The sequence below is a fragment of the Plecotus auritus genome, assembly GCF_963455305.1.
Source record: "Plecotus auritus genome assembly, chromosome: 6".
NCBI lineage: Eukaryota > Metazoa > Chordata > Mammalia > Chiroptera > Vespertilionidae > Plecotus > Plecotus auritus.
This window is the reverse complement of record NC_137773.1, coordinates 81,952,407-81,970,806: the sequence shown is the minus strand read 5'-3', so window position 1 is coordinate 81,970,806 and position 18,400 is coordinate 81,952,407. Positions and strand designations below refer to the sequence as shown.

The 18,400-nt window shown below is 54.0% G+C and overlaps 1 protein-coding gene across 1 annotated transcript; it reads left to right on the top strand.

The window, feature by feature from the left end:
• The first annotated feature begins 930 nt into the window (after positions 1-930).
• On the top strand, positions 931-17,197 carry SHC2 (SHC adaptor protein 2). The gene is made up of 13 exons (XM_080675086.1): positions 931-1,477; positions 5,536-5,606; positions 6,017-6,077; positions 6,334-6,453; positions 6,805-6,858; positions 6,989-7,040; positions 7,133-7,259; positions 8,655-8,817; positions 9,487-9,544; positions 10,053-10,196; positions 11,539-11,846; positions 14,799-14,932; positions 16,588-17,197. Exons 1-12 carry the CDS (start codon positions 1,004-1,006, stop codon positions 14,925-14,927), a joined length of 1,761 nt encoding a protein of 586 aa, XP_080531212.1. The 5' UTR covers positions 931-1,003; the 3' UTR covers positions 14,928-14,932; positions 16,588-17,197.
• Positions 17,198-18,400: the final 1,203 nt, after the last annotated feature.

Below are 18,400 nucleotides of genomic sequence, written 5' to 3'. Positions count from 1 at the left end.
TCACAGCCATGCTGCCCCCCCTCCCATCCCCCATCGTGGCTGCTGGGCTGTGATCTCATCTCTCTGATTTATCGATCCTGCTCCAAGGGCCTTGCCCCTCCTTCCTCACCTGCCCGCACGCCCGGCCCCCTCCTTTTGTTTCCCAGCAGTCAGCCCTGCTGGGGTGGGGCCGGAGGGGGGGAGGAGGATCCGCAGAGACAGTCTGAGAAGCTGGGTCCTGGGGTGACCGTGACAACCCTTGAGGCCTGGGTGGGGTCGAATTGGCTGGGGCCGGAGAGGCCCAAGGGCTCAGTTGGGTTGTTGCCCGATAGGGCTCCCCAGAAATGCGGGAGCCTATGACCCTCTAGCGCGTACTCCTGGCTTACAGCCTGGGAAACAGGCTCAGGGAAAGGCTGCAGAGTAGACGCTAAGCTTCGCTCTGAGCCTCCCCCTCTCCAGACCCAGCCAAGCCAACCTGGGATGGCACTCCCGAGTCCGTCTCCGCATGGCCTTCAGGCAGACCCCTTCCCTCTCTGGGTCTCGGTTTCCCTATTAGAGTACCTTCCGGCTGGAACAGTGAAAATGGAGGGGGCTGACCTTGGGGTTGGGGGTCTCTTCACTCACCGCGCCTCCGCTCCTCTCCAGGCCCCAGTTTCCCCATCAGTCAAAAAGGGAAGTGATTTCTAAGTCTCCCCCACTTCTGTTCTAGGAACTTGGTCTACGGGTTGGGGGCAAAGTAGGGGATCCATGCCCGGGTCCTGGGTTGGAAACATCTCCCTCCCAGACTGCCAGATCGAAGTTAGCGCCTTGCACTCGGCGGGCCTCAGTTTCCCCACCCAGCCGCCCCGCCAGGCGCCGAGAGGCCGAGGGCCGGGGTCCCAGGGGCGCAGCCCCCCGCGGCTGCGCGCTGGGCCGGGCGGATGACATCACCGGGCCGGGGGCGGGGAGGGAGCGGGAGGGAGAGAGAGGGCCTCCTCCGCGTCAGGCTCAGCGCCCGGTCGGGCTCGGTCCGGCGGCCGCGGCCATGACGCAGGGTCCCGGCGGGCGCGCGCCCCCCGCGCCTCCAGCGCCCCCGGAGCCCGAGGCGCCCACCACCTTCTGCGCGCTGCTGCCGCGCATGCCACAGTGGAAGTTCGCCGCTCCGGCCGGTTTCCTGGGCCGCGGCCCAGCAGCGGCGCGGGCGGCGGGGGGCGCAGGAGCTGCCGGGGGCTCCGATCCCCAGGCGGAACCCGCCGGCCCGGCTAGCGTCCCCGCGCTGGCGGCCGCGGTCCTGGGCGCCTGCGAGCCGCGCTGCGCCGCGCCCTGCCCCCTGCCGACTCTCAGCCGCTGCCGGACTGCGGGGACGCGGGGGTCGCGGGGCGCGCGGGGGACGGCTGGGGCCCCAGACCCCGCCGCCGACGAGTGGATCCGCAAAGGAAGCTTCATCCACAAGCCAGCGCACGGCTGGCTACACCCAGACGCCAGGGTCCTGGGGCCCGGGGTCTCCTACATCGTTCGGGTGAGTGCGCCGGCCGGGTCTGCTGGGATGCCATCTTCGGACACTTCAACCTGGGGGCTGGGGCTCCCCTCCCCCACTTCTTTCTCTCGGACACCCTGGACCTGAGGGCCAGGTATCTCCTCTCCATCCTTCCTTCTCTCCCCACCACTCCAGGCCCCCATCTCCAGCCCGATCTCCGCTGGGCGCCCCCAGCCGGGAGGCGCTGGGGTCGGGGTTCCCACGGCATCACGTGTGGAGAGGCGGGCAGAGGACCGCAGGTGGGTGGGGGACACGCATGCGCAGATCAAGCATTCCCCCCCCCCCACCTCCGCCCCATTCGGTCAGGCGGGAGAGTCTGGACCGAGGGGACTAGGTGGGGGCATTCTGCTACCCAGACCCCCATTAAAAGCTCCTTCGTAGACAACAGAATCGGAACCCGCTGCGACCTTGGCCTGAGGTAGGGGGCGCAGGGAAGGGGTATCTACAAAGGGGCGGCGCCCAGCCAGACCCCAGGATTCGACCTGTGAGACTGGGGACCTAGAATGTGGTGTGGTAGAGGAATGGGTCTTTATCCCAGTTTTTTTATTAAGAACCTTTCAAACATACGGAAACGTTGGACGAATGGATCGCCTGTGCGCCCGCACCTATGACTGTTAAAATGGTACGTTCTCTAGGCGCAGTTTATCTATCCCTGGTGAGCCACTAGGAAGTGAGCTGCCAGTGCATGACACTCGCTGTTAAATGCTTCCACCTGGTCTCCTGCACACCAACAGTTCATCTTTACATGTACAAAAGTTATCAGGTATCCCAGAGTGTCCGTGACCATTGGGCAGAATTCACATCTCTGCTAGCTTTTTGGTACCAGCACCCTGAAAAGTGATGTTTGCATTTAGTTGTACCTTTGCTGCCTTTACCAAAGTACCCCTCCTCCGGAACAGGTTGAATAGTGTCCTTCCCAAATTCATTCCATTGAACCTGCGGACATGGCCTTATTTAGAAATAGGGTCTTTGTAGATGTAATCAAGTCAAAATGAGGTCATCCTGGAGTGGGGTGGCTCTAATGCAATGACAGGTGTCTTTATAAGAAGAGGAAAATTTGGACAACAACACAAAAAGAATATGGCCTGACATCAAGGCGAGAAACGCCAGGGGTGTCCCAGCATTTGACGAGTGCACACCATTTGGCTTCAGACTGGTATTTGCTCAGGCTGTGCATCTGGGGCAGGAAGCACAGGGGCATGCTGTATCTCCTCGGTGTTTCGAATCGGGAGGCTGGGGTGCCATTGTGGCCCAATACTCATACTGGAAACTGTGATCACTTCGTGTACTGGGGAGAATGGTGTCCCCCAAAATTCATGTCTACTAGAACCTCAGAATGTGAATTTATTTGGAAATAGAGTATTTGCATATGATAACAGGTTGAGATGGGGTCATACTATATTAGGAACCCTACATCTCATATGACTGGTGTCCTTATAAAAAGAGAGAAACTTGGACATAGATATGCAGGGAGAAGTCCATGTGAAGACGGAGGCAATCACTGAACTGATGTGTCTGCAAATCAAGGATTGCTGGCCACCACCATGGGAAGCTGGAGTAGACGAGGAATGGCCCTCCCTGGTTTCTTCAATTGGAGCTCAGCCTGCTCAACACCTCGACTTTGGACGACTGGCTTCCAGAATTAGAGAGACTACATCCCTGTTTTAAGCTGTCCAGTTTGTGGTGCTTTGTTATGTGGTCCCAGGAAACTAACACATTGGTTAAGGTGACCTTTCTCCCTGGTAAAGTTACCATTTGTTTCCTTTATCTATCTGTATATATAAAAGGCTAAGTGACCTACCGTCTGTCCGTCAGACCGACTGGTATATATGACCCGCACTGGCAATTTAAAAATAAATGTTGACTTGGCATGCACGATACATATAAAGCTCTCACTGGCGCCAATCGCAGGCGACGCCAGAATGTATCTGAAGACCCACTATTGGCACAACATACCTCTGAAGCTGAAAGAAAGCATCATCGTTGTCGACAGAATATTGTTTATTTATTAATCAATTTATATATTATTTTCATATAGTTTGTATTTTAATTTTACAATACTATGTTATATATACTATTTTGACATATAATTTTTTAAAACAAATTCTTTTTTTAAAAAAATATTTTTATTCATTTCAAAGAGAAAGGGAGAGGAAGAGAGAGATAGAAACATCAATGATGAGAGAGAACCATTGATCAGCTGCCTCCTGCACACCCCCTGCTAGGGATCGAGCCCCCAACCCAGGCATGTGCCCTTGACTGGAATCGAATTTGGGACCATTCAGTCCGCAGGCTGACACTCTATCCACTGAGCCAAATCAGCTAGGGCTTGACATGTAATTTTTTGCAGTAATGTAATTCCTGCACGAATCTTTCTTTTAATTAGTTTCCTTTCAATGTGCAGGAATCCATGCACCAGGCCACTAGTAATTAATAAGTATCTGTGGGGATGTACTTTTTTCCTTGGTAGACTTTAAAATTGAGGGACAACATACATATAGCACAGTGTGTAAGCAAGTCTCAGGTGCATGGGGCCCACACTGAGCCGGGAAGCTGCCTGGTGCCCTCCTTGCTGGCACCACTCACAGCACTCCCATTAACCCAGCTTCTATCACCATAGTTTACCTTAAAAATTGAGGTAAAATTCACATAACAAATTTAATCATTAATCATCCTCAAGTGTACAATTCTGTGGCATTTGGTATATTCACAGGGTTATGCAACCATCACCACTATCTAGTTCCAGAACATTCCATCACCCCAATAGGAAGCCCTGTCCCCATGAACAGTCACCCCCATCATTCATCCCTTCCAGCTCCTGGCAACCACAGAACCACTCTCCGTCTCTGTGGATTTGCCTTTTCTGGACATTTCATGCCAATGGGATCTTGTGATGCTGCCACTTGTATGCTCTCCAATTGTACCAGTTTACCCTACAGCAGCCTAGAATTTGGAGGGATGGTTATGGCCATCTTGTGTTGCTCATGTCCCCACCCTTGGCAGCAGTAGAAGCTGCCTGGGAACTCAGCTGGTCGTTTCCACCTCCTCTGTCCCTCAGCATTTTCTCTTGGAGATCCTGAATTACCTTTCCATGGAAATGGGGACCTAGGCAGGATCACGCTTTTCTGTAATGGATCACAGATAGTCAGTGCTTTGGGCTTCATAGGCCAGACAGTCTCCATCCTGTCTGCTTGCAGGCCCTGTGCTGGGCTCTGGGACGCAAAGTGGGCAAGATGACCACCATCCTGGTCCTCCTGGGCTTGTGTTCTAGTGGAACAGAAAAAGAGATTGAACAGATAGTTTATTTATTTACTTATTTTAAATACTAGAGGTCTGATGCACGAAATTCATGCAAGAGTAGGCCTTCCTTCCCCCACTGCTGGCACCAGCTTCCAACTGGCACCCGGGAGGGCTTCCCTCTGGCTGTCAGCAGGCACCTGGGACCCAGGCTTCTCTCCAGTCCTGGCTTCCTCCGGATGGACGTCTGGAATGACATCCAGTCTAATTAGCATATTGCTCTTTTATTATTATAGATCTTTTTATTGATTTCAGAGAGGAAAGGAGAGGGAGAAAGAGAAACATCAATGAGAGAATCCCCGATTGGCCACCTCTTGTACGCCCCCTACTGGGGATCGAGCCCGCAACCCAAGCATGTGTCCTTGATTGGAATCGAGCCTGGGACCTTTCAGTCCGCAGGCCAACACTCTATCCACTGAGCCAAACCAGCTAGGGCTGAACAGATAGTTTAATGAGCTTGGAGGAATCAACCAGATTCTGTGGAACAAATTATGTAGAGCCAGGGAGGCCAGCTCTGAGGAGGTGACGCTGAGTCTGGAGATTGGGAGGAATCAGTATGAAAATAGATGGGAGGGAACAGCAGGTGCAAAGACCCTGAGGCTGGACATTGTCAAGGACAGAAGGAAGGACTAGAATCCAGCAGGTGTAGGGGATGAGGTGGAGAGCTCATCTATCAGCCCCAGCTGGGCTCCTCCGCTGGTTCTATGGTCTCCACCAGTTTACCCCGTTCTTTCTTCCCTTAGTACATGGGCTGCATCGAGGTGCTACGCTCCATGCGATCCCTGGACTTCAACACTCGCACCCAGGTCACCAGGTGAGCCTTCCAGACGAAGTGGGGATGGGGTTAGGGGTCCAGGAAGCTGGTTTCATTGGCTCTGCCCTTATCAGAGGTCATCCCCTCAATGCCTGTGGCCACACAGAAGTTGGGGTGTAAGTTCAGGGGTTGTGTTGAATCTGATACCTGCAGAGAGAAGCAGCTGAGGGGGGTATCTGTCAGACGCCTGGGAACCCACCCCATGCCTCTGGCCCTTCCTCTTCTCCCCAGGTACCCTAGCACCCCTGCCTCTCTCATCCCCTCCCTCCTCTGAGCCCCTCCTCATTTCAGGGTCCACTGCACTCCTTTTTTCAGCCCATGCCCTCTGAACCCCACCCTTCTCTGAGCTCCTGCCCCTCACCATATCCCTCTCCCCAAAGATTTCTAAGCTCCCTTCCCGTCCCCTACAGGGAGGCCATCAACCGACTCCATGAGGCTGTGCCTGGAGTCCGGGGCTCCTGGAAGAAGAAGGTTGGTGAGGAGCTTGTGGTCTTCAAGTGGGGCTGGAGGGGACATCAAGGCCACGCTCGGACTCTGCCCAGCTAGAGCCCCTCTGCAGCCCCCACTGAGAGCCTGGGCCCCCTGCCCCCACTGCAGCCCTGTCCTGCCCGCTGCTCCCGGCCAGGCCTCCCCACTCTGTGACCCTGTGTTGCCCCTCCAAACCCCCCCCACCCTACGGCCCTCTACTCCCTCAGGTCCCCCACCCTGTGGCCCTTTGCCCCCTCAGGCCCCCAACAAGGCGCTGGCCTCCATCCTGGGCAAGAGCAACCTGCGCTTCGCTGGCATGAGCATTGCCATCAGCATCTCTACTGATGGCCTCAACCTCTCCGTGCCTGCCACACGCCAGGTGAGGGCCACGTGGCCTGTCCTCAGCCCCAGAAGGGCAGACTCTGTGGACTGACATGAGGTGAAGCCTGGAGGGATGGTTGGTGCAGGGCTTCATGTGACATGTTCACCTGGAGGTGAGCTGAGGCCCCACCCTGGAGCTCAGGAGGGATGCAGCCGCTGCCCTCACAGAGCCCCACAGTTGTCACCACTGGGGGTGCTCCTGGCATCGAGTGTGTACCTGTGTGTGTCTGTATGTGCCTGTGTATCCCTGCCCTCCCAGTCCCCTCCCTGTGGCCCTGGTCTAGTGCCCGCCCGAGCCTCAGGTCCCTGACCTCAGGACAGTCTGTGACCACGTGTGTCTCTCTGGCAGATCATCGCCAACCACCACATGCAGTCCATTTCCTTCGCGTCGGGTGGCGACACGGTAAGGGGCTGGGTGGGTGGACTTGGCCTCCTCTGTCCCCTGTATTGCTGGAGGTGGGCAGCCAGAAATCCTGATCAGTGGGCATAGGCAGGTCCAGCTGGCCCCCCTCACCCATCCCCTCTCTCCCCAGGACATGACAGATTATGTGGCCTATGTCGCCAAGGACCCCATCAACCAGAGAGGTGAGGGCCAGTGGGTGTGGTGGTGGGGGGGCCCGGTGTAGACCGAGTCAGCTGCCAGGCCACACTGATGCTGTCACAAACGACCCCCCCAGCCTGCCACATCCTGGAGTGCTGCGAGGGCCTCGCCCAGAGCGTCATCAGCACTGTGGGCCAAGCCTTCGAGCTGCGCTTCAAACAGTACCTGCACAGCCCCCCCAAGGTGGTCGTCCCCCCTGAAAGGTACCAGCCCCCACCTGCTCCTCCTGGGCTTGGGTCTACTCTGTCCCACCACATCCCCCACTGTGCTTCCTGCAAGCTCATCACAGGATCCCTATTCCCTTGGCTGTAAAACCCAGATAAAGGCAGCCCCTACTCCCTGGGCTGAGGTGAGGGCTCAGGAGCCAGTCAGCGCTGCCGTTATTATTGTCATTAGTGCAGATAGGGGCAGTCAACGCTTCTGCAAAGGCCCAGACAGTCAATATTGTCAGCGTCTTGGCTGTTGTCTGTGAAGGCAGCTGTGGAGGGTAATAAAGCAATGGATGGGCTGTGTGCCAGCAAAACTGTATTTATAAACACCAAAATCTGAATTTCATGAACTTTCACCATGCCGCCAAATATTGTTCTTTGTGGATGTGTTCTTAACCATTTAAATGTTTTATGGCTCCTGGGCTGACCCCTGCTCTCAGCTACTTAAATACTTATTAATTGTCAGAAATTCAAATAAGCATACACTAAGGAAGAGGAATTCACAGTGCAGCGGGAGGCCTTCCCTGGGAAGCGATGGCCTCTTTGCCTTTCTTTCTTTCTTTTTTTTTTTTTTTAAATGTATTTTATTGATTTTTTACAGAGAAGAAGGGAGAGGGATAGAGAGTTAGAAACATTGATGAGAGAGAAACATCGATCAGCTGCCTCCTGCACACCTCCTACTGGGGATGTGCCTGCAACCAAGGTACATGCCCTTGACCGGAATCGAACCTGGGACCCTTCAGTCTGCAGGCCGACGCTCTAACCACTGAGCCAAACCGGTTAGGGCCTCTTTGCCTTTCTTATGGGTTTGCACATCTGTCACACGTGCCTGGTGGGTTTCACCTGCTATTGCTGGGCACCTGGCGCTGCTTCTGCCTCCACGGGCCGCACAGTCCTGCTCTGCTGCCCGAACTGGAACCTGTCGTTCGTGCCTGATGGAGGGGCAGGCAGTGGTCGCCCCCATTTTGCTCTTAGGAACCATGCTTACTTGAACGAGCACTAGTGGGATAAATTTCTACAGGTGCCACCACAGGGCCAGACGGTGAGGGCGTTTTAAATGCCGAGGGTGTCTTACCATAACACACAGCAGGCATCCCGGTCCTGGGTGCAAGTCGACAGGAAGCCGACAGGAAGACATGGAGACCACCTTTTCTGAGGACCTGCTGTAGCTGTGCCATGTCCCATTGTATGAAAGAGGGAAGAGATAGCACCCAGCAAGCGTTTCCTGGGTGAAAGCTCAGCGGATGGGAGGTGTGATCAGAGTCCCCTTGGGCCTGGCTTTTTCCACCCACCCTTCAGAGCTCAAGCCCCAAGGCCTTGGCGTCCCTGTTCCTTGTGCCCTGTGTACCGGGGCCCCTGCCTATGCGCCTGTTTGCTGTCTGTCGTCAGGCTGACCGGGCTGGAGGAGTCGGCCTGGGGGGATGAGGAGGACATGGAACACAATTACTACAACAGCATCCCAGGGAAGGAGCCGCCCCTGGGTGGACTGGTGGACTCCAGGCTCACCTTGACACAGCCCTGTGCCCTCGGGGCCCTAGGAGCTGTCAGCCAGGTCAGCGCCCGCCCGTGGACTCATGGGGGAGGGATGGTGGCAGCTGTCCCCACGTGCTGACTCCTTGGGCCTTGTCCCTAGCTTTTCCTTCTGTTCCTGTTCTTGATCCTAGAGGAGGGTCTCTCAGGCCCCTTACCCTTCCCTCCTTACCCAAACTGCACAAATCTGCTCCGCCCTGTTCTAGACCCTTCAGATGTATACACTCAGACACTGAGCAAATAATTATATCAGTGATTCAATCAGGGCTGTGCAAAGGGCTTGCAAGGAAGGTAACAAGAATGTACAAAAGGGAGATTGACGTGTCTGTGGTCAGGTACACTTTCCTGAGGAAGCAGTGTTTGGGCTGGGCTCTGACGGGTGAATAGGAGTTGCCCCGGAGAGCAGTGCAGGGAAGGAGAGAATAGCATGTGCTGGGTGGCAGGAGGGTGCATGCAGACCACCTTCCGGAGTGGAGATGGCCTTATGAAGCTGTAGCAGAGGTGGGCAGTGGATGCAAAGCTGGGCCTGGTGGACACCCGGCAGTTGGAGAGCCAGGGCTTGGGGGAAGGTTAGAGGGTGTGAGCTGAGCTTCCCATCTGACTTATGTCCCCAGTGATTTAGGCAGATTAGGTGGGAATACTGGAAGAGGGGCTTGCATATTGCAGGAGGAACCCTCATTTTCTTTTTCAGGGAGCATCTCCTCCTCGAAGAGATACCCATGGCCTGCATTGGGAGCTGGGCCCCTCAGGTAGGGAAGGATGCCCTTGGGCCATAGGAGTGGCCCAGCCCCTCCCCCACTGGGTGCCTGGGTCCCCTTCACAGATTCTGCTCTCTGCATCATTTCACTTTCACTTGCGAGACTGTATTCACTCCACAAGCTCTTGTGAGATTTGACAGCATCAGTTTCTTTTTCTTTTTTCATCGAGATTTCTGGCTTCTTTTGAAACTGGAAAGCTCTGGCCCCCTGGGCCACTTTCCTGCCTGGCAGATGGGGGCAGGCTGGGTGGGTGGCTGTTCCCTCCGGCTGTTCCACAGGAGTATGGACCTCTGGTGCCCTACCACCCCTGATTGGGTATCTTTGGGGTTTTTGCACTTGATGGTGCTGCTCAAATGGGCATGAGGCTTCCTTCTTGGAGTGAGATGGGTGTGGGTGGGGCTCCCAGGTTGGGTCCCGCCTTGCCCCCCTCTGTACCCTAGGGCCTCAGTGTTCCCCTAGCTCCACAAGCTGACCTCACCACCCCTTCTACCCTCCCCAGCCCCGCCAGGGGATGGCTATGTGCAGGCAGATGCCCAGGGGCCCCGAGACTACGAGGACCACCTGTACGTCAACACGCAGGGTCTGGACGCCTCAGAGCCTCTGCAGCCCGAGGACAGCCCTAAGAAGGACCTGTTTGACATGCGTATGTGGGGACAAGCCATTCTGAGGGGGAAGGTCTTAGGGGACAGGCACGGCCTCCTCCCCTGGGGACTTATCCCCCTGGGACTTTCCAAGTTGATGTTGGTGGGGTGGGAAGTCTGTTTCCTATGGGACTCCCTAGGGCCTAGTCTGATAGGGAGTCTGAGCCTCCCCCTCTGTGAGGCCCAGTCTCTTGGGGATAACACAGCTTCCTCTTTATGGGGGTCCCCAGTCTGATGGGAGAGGCCTACTTCATATACCTAGAAAGAGTGGCGAGTATGATGGGGGAGGATCAAGCCCCCTTTTTGGGGGGAGGACTCTTCAGTCTGTTGGGGGAGGCCTAGCTCCCTGCCATTGGGTCTGAGGAGGTATTTGAGCTCCATCCTCATGTGACTCCATGGTCTGAGGGAGGGAGGAGGCCCAAAACCATTCTGATGGGAATCCCAGCCTGATGGGGGAGGCACTGTCTGCTCTCTGGGGGACCCCTAGTCCAATGAGGGAGTCCTAATCCAGGTCCTGATAGATGATGATAGAACTTGTTCCTTCCTTCTGCCTAGGCCTGAGGGAGGGCTCAGTCTGATGGAGGAGGCTGGTGTTCAAAATTCCCTTCTTATCTCTCACACAATTCCATCCTCTTCCACAGCACTGTGGGAGGTGTGGTCCCCATGTTGGCCAGGCAGAGTGGTCCCCTCTTTCAGGACACCTCCCTAGTTGGCGTTCCTTGAGCACCTCCCAAGCCAGCTGGAAATTTCTTTCTTCACAATGTTTGCAAAGCCCGTTCCCTGACACCTGGCTATCTTATTGCAATAATGGCATGCGGTGGATCTCCTGAGCACTACGGTGTGCCAGGCACCGGACTGAGAGTGTGGCCCCACTGGCTCCTCACGATTCTCCGATGGGGAAGGAGGAGCTGGATGTGAGCTCCTTGTGAGGCAGGCTGTCTCCTCTGGACACCACAGAGCCCAGCGACCCCTGTGGAGAAAGAGATGCTTCTTGCCAGGCTCCCATTAGCACACACAGTGCACACAGCACACTCAGCACACAGCATACAGCACACCCTCAGCACAGCACACACTCAGCACACACACTGCACACACACACAGAGCACACAACACACACACCGCACACTGAGTGGACAGCACACAGACCAGCACACGCTTGGCCAGCACACAGTGCAGAGCCAGTGACCCACTGTGGTGGGCTTAGTGCAGGTCTGATGCACAGTAGGTGCTCCATCAATGTTACCCAGGTCCCAAGAGTGGATCCTTCCTCCTGTCCAGCCCCCTTCCTTCCCAGCAGGAGGCAGCTGCCCACCCCCTGCCTCCCGCACCCGTCCTTGCCCGCAGGACCCTTTGAGGATGCGCTGAAGCTGCACGAGTGCTCCATGGCCGCGGGCGCGGCAGCCTCCCTTCCCTTGGAGGACCAGTGGCCCAGCCCTCCCACCCGCAGGGCCCCCATCGCCCCCACAGAGGAGCAGCTGCGGCAGGAGCCTTGGTACCACGGCCAGATGAGCCGTCGGGCTGCGGAGAAACTGCTGCGAGCCGACGGGGACTTCCTCGTGCGCGACAGTGTCACCAACCCCGGGCAGTACGTCCTCACAGGCATGCACGCGGGGCAGCCCAAGCACCTGCTTCTTGTGGACCCCGAGGGTGTGGTAAGGTGGACGCGGGGCGGGAACAGGGGCTGGGTGTGGGACGAGGGGTGGGGCGAGGCCAGGGCTGGCGGCTGAGCCGGGTTTGGGACGCTCCGCTCCGGGGGCGGGTGGCGTCTGGGAGCCTGGGAGCCGGGCCAGGCTTCTGGCTGGGATGCAGGGCCAGCCTCGGGAGGGCTGGCTAGTACAGGGGTAACCATCTTCTTAGCACCCTTTAGGTTTAATCAAGTATTTTTTCGGATTACAAAGCCCTTTATGTTTACAGATTCTGTTCTGTTTACCAGGTACTTTAGAATTACAAACTATTTTCCAGTTTAAGAATTTTTGGATTTTCAGAGTATTTCTTGGTCTATAAGGCATTATGGGGTTACAAAATCTTTTCCAATTTCAAGGCCTTTCAGGGTTTACAAAATATCATATTCCAACAATTGTAAGATTCACTTTTTTCATATTCTACTATCACTAATGCATCTTACAAATAGTGATATCTTTGATAAATACAATATATTTGGTTTCTAGTGTATTTTAGGGTTCCAAAGCAGATTTCAGTTTACAAGGGTCTTAAGGTCTGAAGTTACTGAATGCTTCAACCCTCTGATGCACACTTTTCTTTCCTCTCATTTTGACGTCTCTGAGGTCTGAATTATTTTTTTTTTGAGGTCTAAATTATTTTTTATTTTTATTTTTTAATATATTTTATTGATTTTTTACAGAGAGGAAGGGAGAGGGATAGAGAGTTAGAAACATCGATGAGAGAGAAACATCGATCAGCTGCCTCCTGCCACTCCCCACTGGGTGTGTGCCCGCAACCAAGGTACATGCCCTTGACCGGAATCAAACCTGGGACCCTTGAGTCCGCAGTCCAACGCTCTATCCACTGAGCCAAACCGGTTAGGGCTCTAAATTATTTTTTAAAATGTCCCCTTTTTTGATAATAAATTTGTGTTTTAAAAAATATTTTTATTGATTTTTTTTTTTTTTTAAGAGAGAGAAAGGGAGAGAGAGAGAAAAATATCAATCGCTGCTTCTGCATGCACCCCTGACCAGGATGGAGGCCCCTACCTGGGCGTGTGCCCTGACTGGGAATTGAATCTGGGACCTTTCAGTCAACTGAGCCACACTGGCCAGGGCCTGAATTATTTTTTTACCCATCAGTTGCATCTTTGAACAGCATTATTATTTGATTATTCATGTTCCCCTTCTCCTACCATGGCTCATGAAATGGTGATACATCTAAACAGCTGCTTTGAGTCAATGAGATTTGGTCTTTTACAGTTCCTAAAGCATTTTGGTTGTTACAAAACATGTTCCAGCCTGGCCAGTGTGGCTCAGTTGGTTTGAGCATCATCCCATGTACCAAAGGGTCGCCGGTTTGATTCCTGGTCAGGGCAACCTGGGTTTCAGGTGCAATCCCAGGTTGGGGTGTGTGCAGGAGGCAATGGATTGATGTTTCTCTCTCTCTCCCTCTCCCTTCCTCTCTCTCTAAAATCAATAAAAACATATAAAAAAACCCCATGCTCCAATTTACAAGCAGTTCTAGGGTTTTGTGAAATATTTTCCAGCATCCAAGGGCCTTGGGCTTTACAGGTTATTTTTCAGGTTGGAAGGTGCTTGGAGGTGTTAAAAGCCTTATAGTTTACCAACTGCTCTTACCCGTCCAGAAGAATCCTCAAGATTGCCCTCGGTCTGCATACACTCCTTGTCTATTTGTAAAGGGCATACTCAGGTGGAAGGTGGTTGTGTGGCCAGAAATGTGCATTTAAGCCTGCTATCTAGGTCAGCGGTCGCAAACCTTTCGGACCTCACGGACCACCAGCGGTCCGCAGACCACCGTTGGTGACCACTGGTCCAGGTGACATGTGCTCAGTGAGCCCAGCATTACCCATGCAAGGTCTGGCAGGCAGGGTCTCTGTGCTGTATCCAGGTCTAGCATACAGCGATGCTAAGATTTTCTCATTCTAAGACACAGATGGTTTTTGGATTTGGTGATTCTCATTTTCAGATCTGTGTCTCTGAGATTCCAGGGATGTATTCATTTCTGAGGGCTGCCCTGCAAATGACCACAAACTGGGTGTTTTAAAACGGCAGGAATTTATTCTCTCTCAGCTCTGGAGACCAGAAGTCTGAAATCAAGGTGTGGGCAGGGCTGGTTCTTGTTGAGGCTCTGAGGGAGGATCTGTTCCATGCCCCTCTCCCAGCTTCTCATGGTCGCCAACAGTCCTTGCTAGTCCCTGGCCTGTTGACACATCACTGCGATCGCTGCCCCCATCTTCTCACACGTTTTTCTTGTGTTTCTGTGTCCAAGTTGTTCTCTTCTTCTTCTTCTTTTTTTTGTTTTTTTTTGTTAATCCTCACCCGAGGATACTTTTCCCACTGATTTTTAGAGAGAAGGAGGGAGGGAAGAGAGAGCGAGGGCGAGAGAGAAACACTGTTGTGAGAGAGACACATTAATTAGTTGCCACCCGCACGCACCCCAACACGGGCTGGGGATTGAACATGCAACCCAGGTATGTGCCCTTGACTGGGAATCGAACCTGAGACCCTTCAGTGCACAGGCCGATGCTCTAACCACTAAGCATGTCAACCAGGCTATGATCTTCTTTTAAGGACACAAGTCACTGGATTTGGGGACTCCTAAGTAACCCAAGATGAGCTCATCTCAAGACCCTTCACTTAATCAAAGATGCTTTTCCCAAATACATTCTCATTCATAGGTTCCAGGGGTTAGGGCATGGACATATGTATCATTCTGGGGCCACTATTCAACCCACTAGGAAGTGTGGCTCCAGAACCATACCTAGTTCTGGAATTCTGAGGCAAACTCCGTAAGTCTTGGATCTAGTGATTCTCACACTTGAGTGTGCATCAGTGCCACGGGGATGCTTGGAAAATGCAGGTTCCAGTTCAGCAGGTCGGGATTGCCTGATGCTGATGCTGAGACCTCTGTCCCCACAGGTTCGGACAAAGGATGTGCTGTTTGAGAGCATCAGCCACCTGATCGACTATCACCTGCAGAATGGGCAGCCCATTGTGGCTGCTGAGAGCGAGCTGCACCTGCGAGGTGTGGTCAAGCGGGAGCCCTGAGCCAGGTGTGTATTTGGCCCTGCTGGCTTCTGGCCATCACCCATTCATCACACTTCTTCTCATTTTAAAAACTGAGAAAGAATTCACATGCCACACAGTTTAACCATTACAGTGGATACCTCAGTAGTTTTTAGTATCTTCACAGAGTTGTGCAACATCCCCCTGTCTAATTCCAGAACATTCCATCACCCCCAAAAGAAGCCCTGTCCCCCTTAGTAGTCACTCCCCACCTCCTCCCCTAGCCCCTGACAAATACTAACCCACTTCCTGTCTCTGTGGATGTGCCTGCTCTGGACATTTCACATAAATGGACTCACACTGTGTGGCTTTGTTTGTCTGGCTTCTCTCACTGAGCGTCATGCCTTCAAGGTTCATCCACCTTGTAGGGAGTGTCAGTACTTACCTCCTTCCCATGATTAATATTTCAGTGTGTGGATGGGCCACGTTGTATTTGTCCATTCATCATCGGCCACAGTGAACATGTGTGTATGGGTTTTTGTGTGGCTGTGTCTTCATTGCCCTTGGGTGGGTCTATACCTAGGAGTGGGATGGCTGAGTTGTTATGGTGACTGTTTAACTGGTGATAAAAATCTCCAGGAGGAGGCAGCATTTGGCTACCCTGGAAGAGGGAACCAGTGTGGCCTGGGACCTGCGGGCTGTAGTGTCAGGGGGTGGTGAGATGAGAAGGTGCACCCTTGGCCGTTCGATTTTGGTGCTGGGGAGCCACAGGAAGGTTTTGAGTGGGGTAGGGCCAGGCAGTTATAGGACCTCTCTGGTGAGAGAGGAGGGCTTTGGGTGAACTCAGGGGTGGGCCAGGCAGGAGAGGACATGGCTGAGCTGGGGTGTGAGGGGTAGAGTGACATGAGCTGCGTTTGTGGAGGAGGGAGAGACAGGGCCTGGGGATTCCAGGATCTGGGAGCTGGAGCTGGGCTCAGGGAGGGAGGGAGGGACCGAAGGGGAAGGAAACTGCTGAATTTCCCCAAGGACTGAGCAAGAGGAGCTTCTGGGCCAGGTTGGGCTGCTCTCCTATCCCCATGACAAAGGTCTCCTTCCTGCCTCCATCCCACTCATTGCCGGTCTCCCTGCCCCCGGACCGGCCTGGCTGCTGGCAGAGATGGGGTTCCCAGTCTGGGGAAGAGCTTCAGGAGTTGGGGTGGGCCTGTGGAACACCTCAAGTGATCTGCAGTGCTCTGGGGCATGTGCCAGGGTACGACCTGATTGCCTTCTGTCCCCAAAGTTGTTTGTGGCCTGAGAAATTACGCCAGTGGCAATTATAATAGTTGCTAATGCAGCCATTGCTGTGTCTAAGGACTGTGCTCACGTCCCCACATCTCCCACGAGGTTCTGAGACAGGCACTGTTATCAGTGTTCTTATTTTGCAGAAGAAACAGCACCGAGATTAAGACACTCCCCTAGGGCACACTGCAAGAAAATGGAGGAGCTGGGACTTGAACCCGGGCGCCTGGGCCTGAGACTCCTTGCTGGGTTACTTTACTGCAGTGTAACCAAGGTTTGGAGCACCTAACATTCCAGCCTGGCCAGTGTGGCTCAGTTGGTTTGAGCATCATCCCGTGCACCAAAGGGTCGCCGCTTCGACAGTGAACCCAGGTCTCTGGTTGCTGTCTCCGCTGACCCTCGACTTCTCCGCTTTCTCCTCCAGGTGATGGTTCCCACCCCGGGCTCCTGTCCCTGCTCCCCAGATGTCCCTGTTGTGGCCTTACAGCCTTTCTCTGGACCCTGGTCAGGCTGAACCGCTGCAGTCTCTCCTTCCTCCACGTGGGCCTTGAATCTCTCTTCTCCAGCCCACTCTTCGCTGGGCCAGGTCAACCATGCCAAGAGATGGGGGCCCAAGACCCCCCTCTCTCTCACCGAGCCCCCTGCCTCTTCTCTTCTGCCTGGAGTGAGGGTGTACATACCAAAGACAGAACCGTTTCTCGCCTTTAACGAAAATATATACAAAAAATCCCTCGGTGTCCTGGTGAGGTCCTGGTGGGATAGGGAGACACAGTCTCTTTTCCTGGCTGGACTTCAGCTCATGTCCCTGGGAGGGGAAGGTTCCCAGGTCCCTGGCATGGAGCTGGAGTCCTGTTGTGGCCCAACTCAGTGTTTCACCTGAAAAATTGGTGCGCAGTTTTTGAGGGAGAATTGAGGTGCTTTGGGTCCTCAGGCCAGAACACACGCTGATGTTGAAGTGGGGGGCAGTCTTGGGGGTATTGACCTGCACTGGACATTTCGAATCTGTTTGTAATTAAACTTGGGTATGACCACGAGGATCGTGAGCCCACTGCACATTAAGGGGCCCTCTTGGTTGGGGGCTGCAGTCAGTCTCCCCAGTGGAAAGCCAGGTGGCACCAGATTTGGCCTCCTGGAGGCTGAAGGAGCTGGGGGGCTGAGGGCCTGTTAGGGGGAGTAAGAGGGCAGTCTGCTCTCCTAGAATCCCCAACATTTCTCAAATACCTCTATTTTTAGAGATAAGAATACCCCAACTTCTCTATTAAATGCACCCTAATTTCTCTTTGGAAACACCTATTTTATCTCCCCAATGCTACAAACCTCTCTCTTGAGATATCCCAATATATCTGACAAAAAGCTCCTTGTTTTCCTCAAGTTGCTCCTATCTTTCCCCTAAACATGGCCTGATCCCTCAGGGATCCCAACTTCTTTCTTCCCCGTTTTCTTGAGAGGCAGCCACACCCTCAAAGCCCCTACTTCTCCCTGATGCCCACTTCCTCCTCTAGCACCGACTTCTACCTTCCAGAACTTCCTGCACATGGATTCTGAGACACTCCCTCCCAGAGACCACACTCTCCCAGGACCCTCCTCTAACTTCTCCCCCAAACATGGAGGCATCTCTCCCAAAGATGTCCCAGGCCTCTCCACACCCCACCAGGGCCACATTCCTGCCCAGGGTTCGGGTCTCTGGAGAGGGTTGTGCTTTCCCTGCAGTCTGCAGGCCTGGGGGCCTAGTAAGGGTGTGGGGAGTAAAAGCCACTCTGCTCTGCCCCTAAGTAGGGGTGAAACCATCAAAAGGTACAGAAGGGGACTCTGATGTCATGTCTCTTACTTCAGTGACATGGAGACTGAAAGCCACCAGTCCGTCCATTGGTCCATTTGTCCATCCATCCATCCACCCATCCATCCATTTGTCCATCCACCCACCTACCCATCCATCTACTATTCATTCATTCATCAGTCCATCCATCCACATCCCTTCCTCCTGCATCCTAAGATCCTTTAATTGTCTGCACTGAGCTTCTCTTACCTGCCAGAAGCTTCGGTGGCTTAGGGGGATGCAACAGTGACCAAGACAGACCTGTCCTCGTGGGATTAATAGTCAAATGACATTAATCAGCAAATCACCACAGAGTGTCTGTCTAGTGACAGCTGTGGAGTGGACACAGCAAAGGCAAAGCTGGATGCCAGGGAGAGCTGCTAGGGACCTTTTAAGCACAGTGGTGATACGATTCCCAAGT

Coding starts and splice junctions, on each gene's coding strand:
- SHC2 (XM_080675086.1), top strand. CDS start 1,004: ATGACGCAGGGTCCCGGCGGGCGCGCGCCCCCCGCGCCTCCAGCGCCC. Junction 5,607..6,016: donor ACTCGCACCCAGGTCACCAG/GTGAGCCTTCCA, acceptor CGTCCCCTACAG/GGAGGCCATCAACCGACTCC. Junction 6,454..6,804: donor CCGTGCCTGCCACACGCCAG/GTGAGGGCCACG, acceptor TCTCTCTGGCAG/ATCATCGCCAACCACCACAT.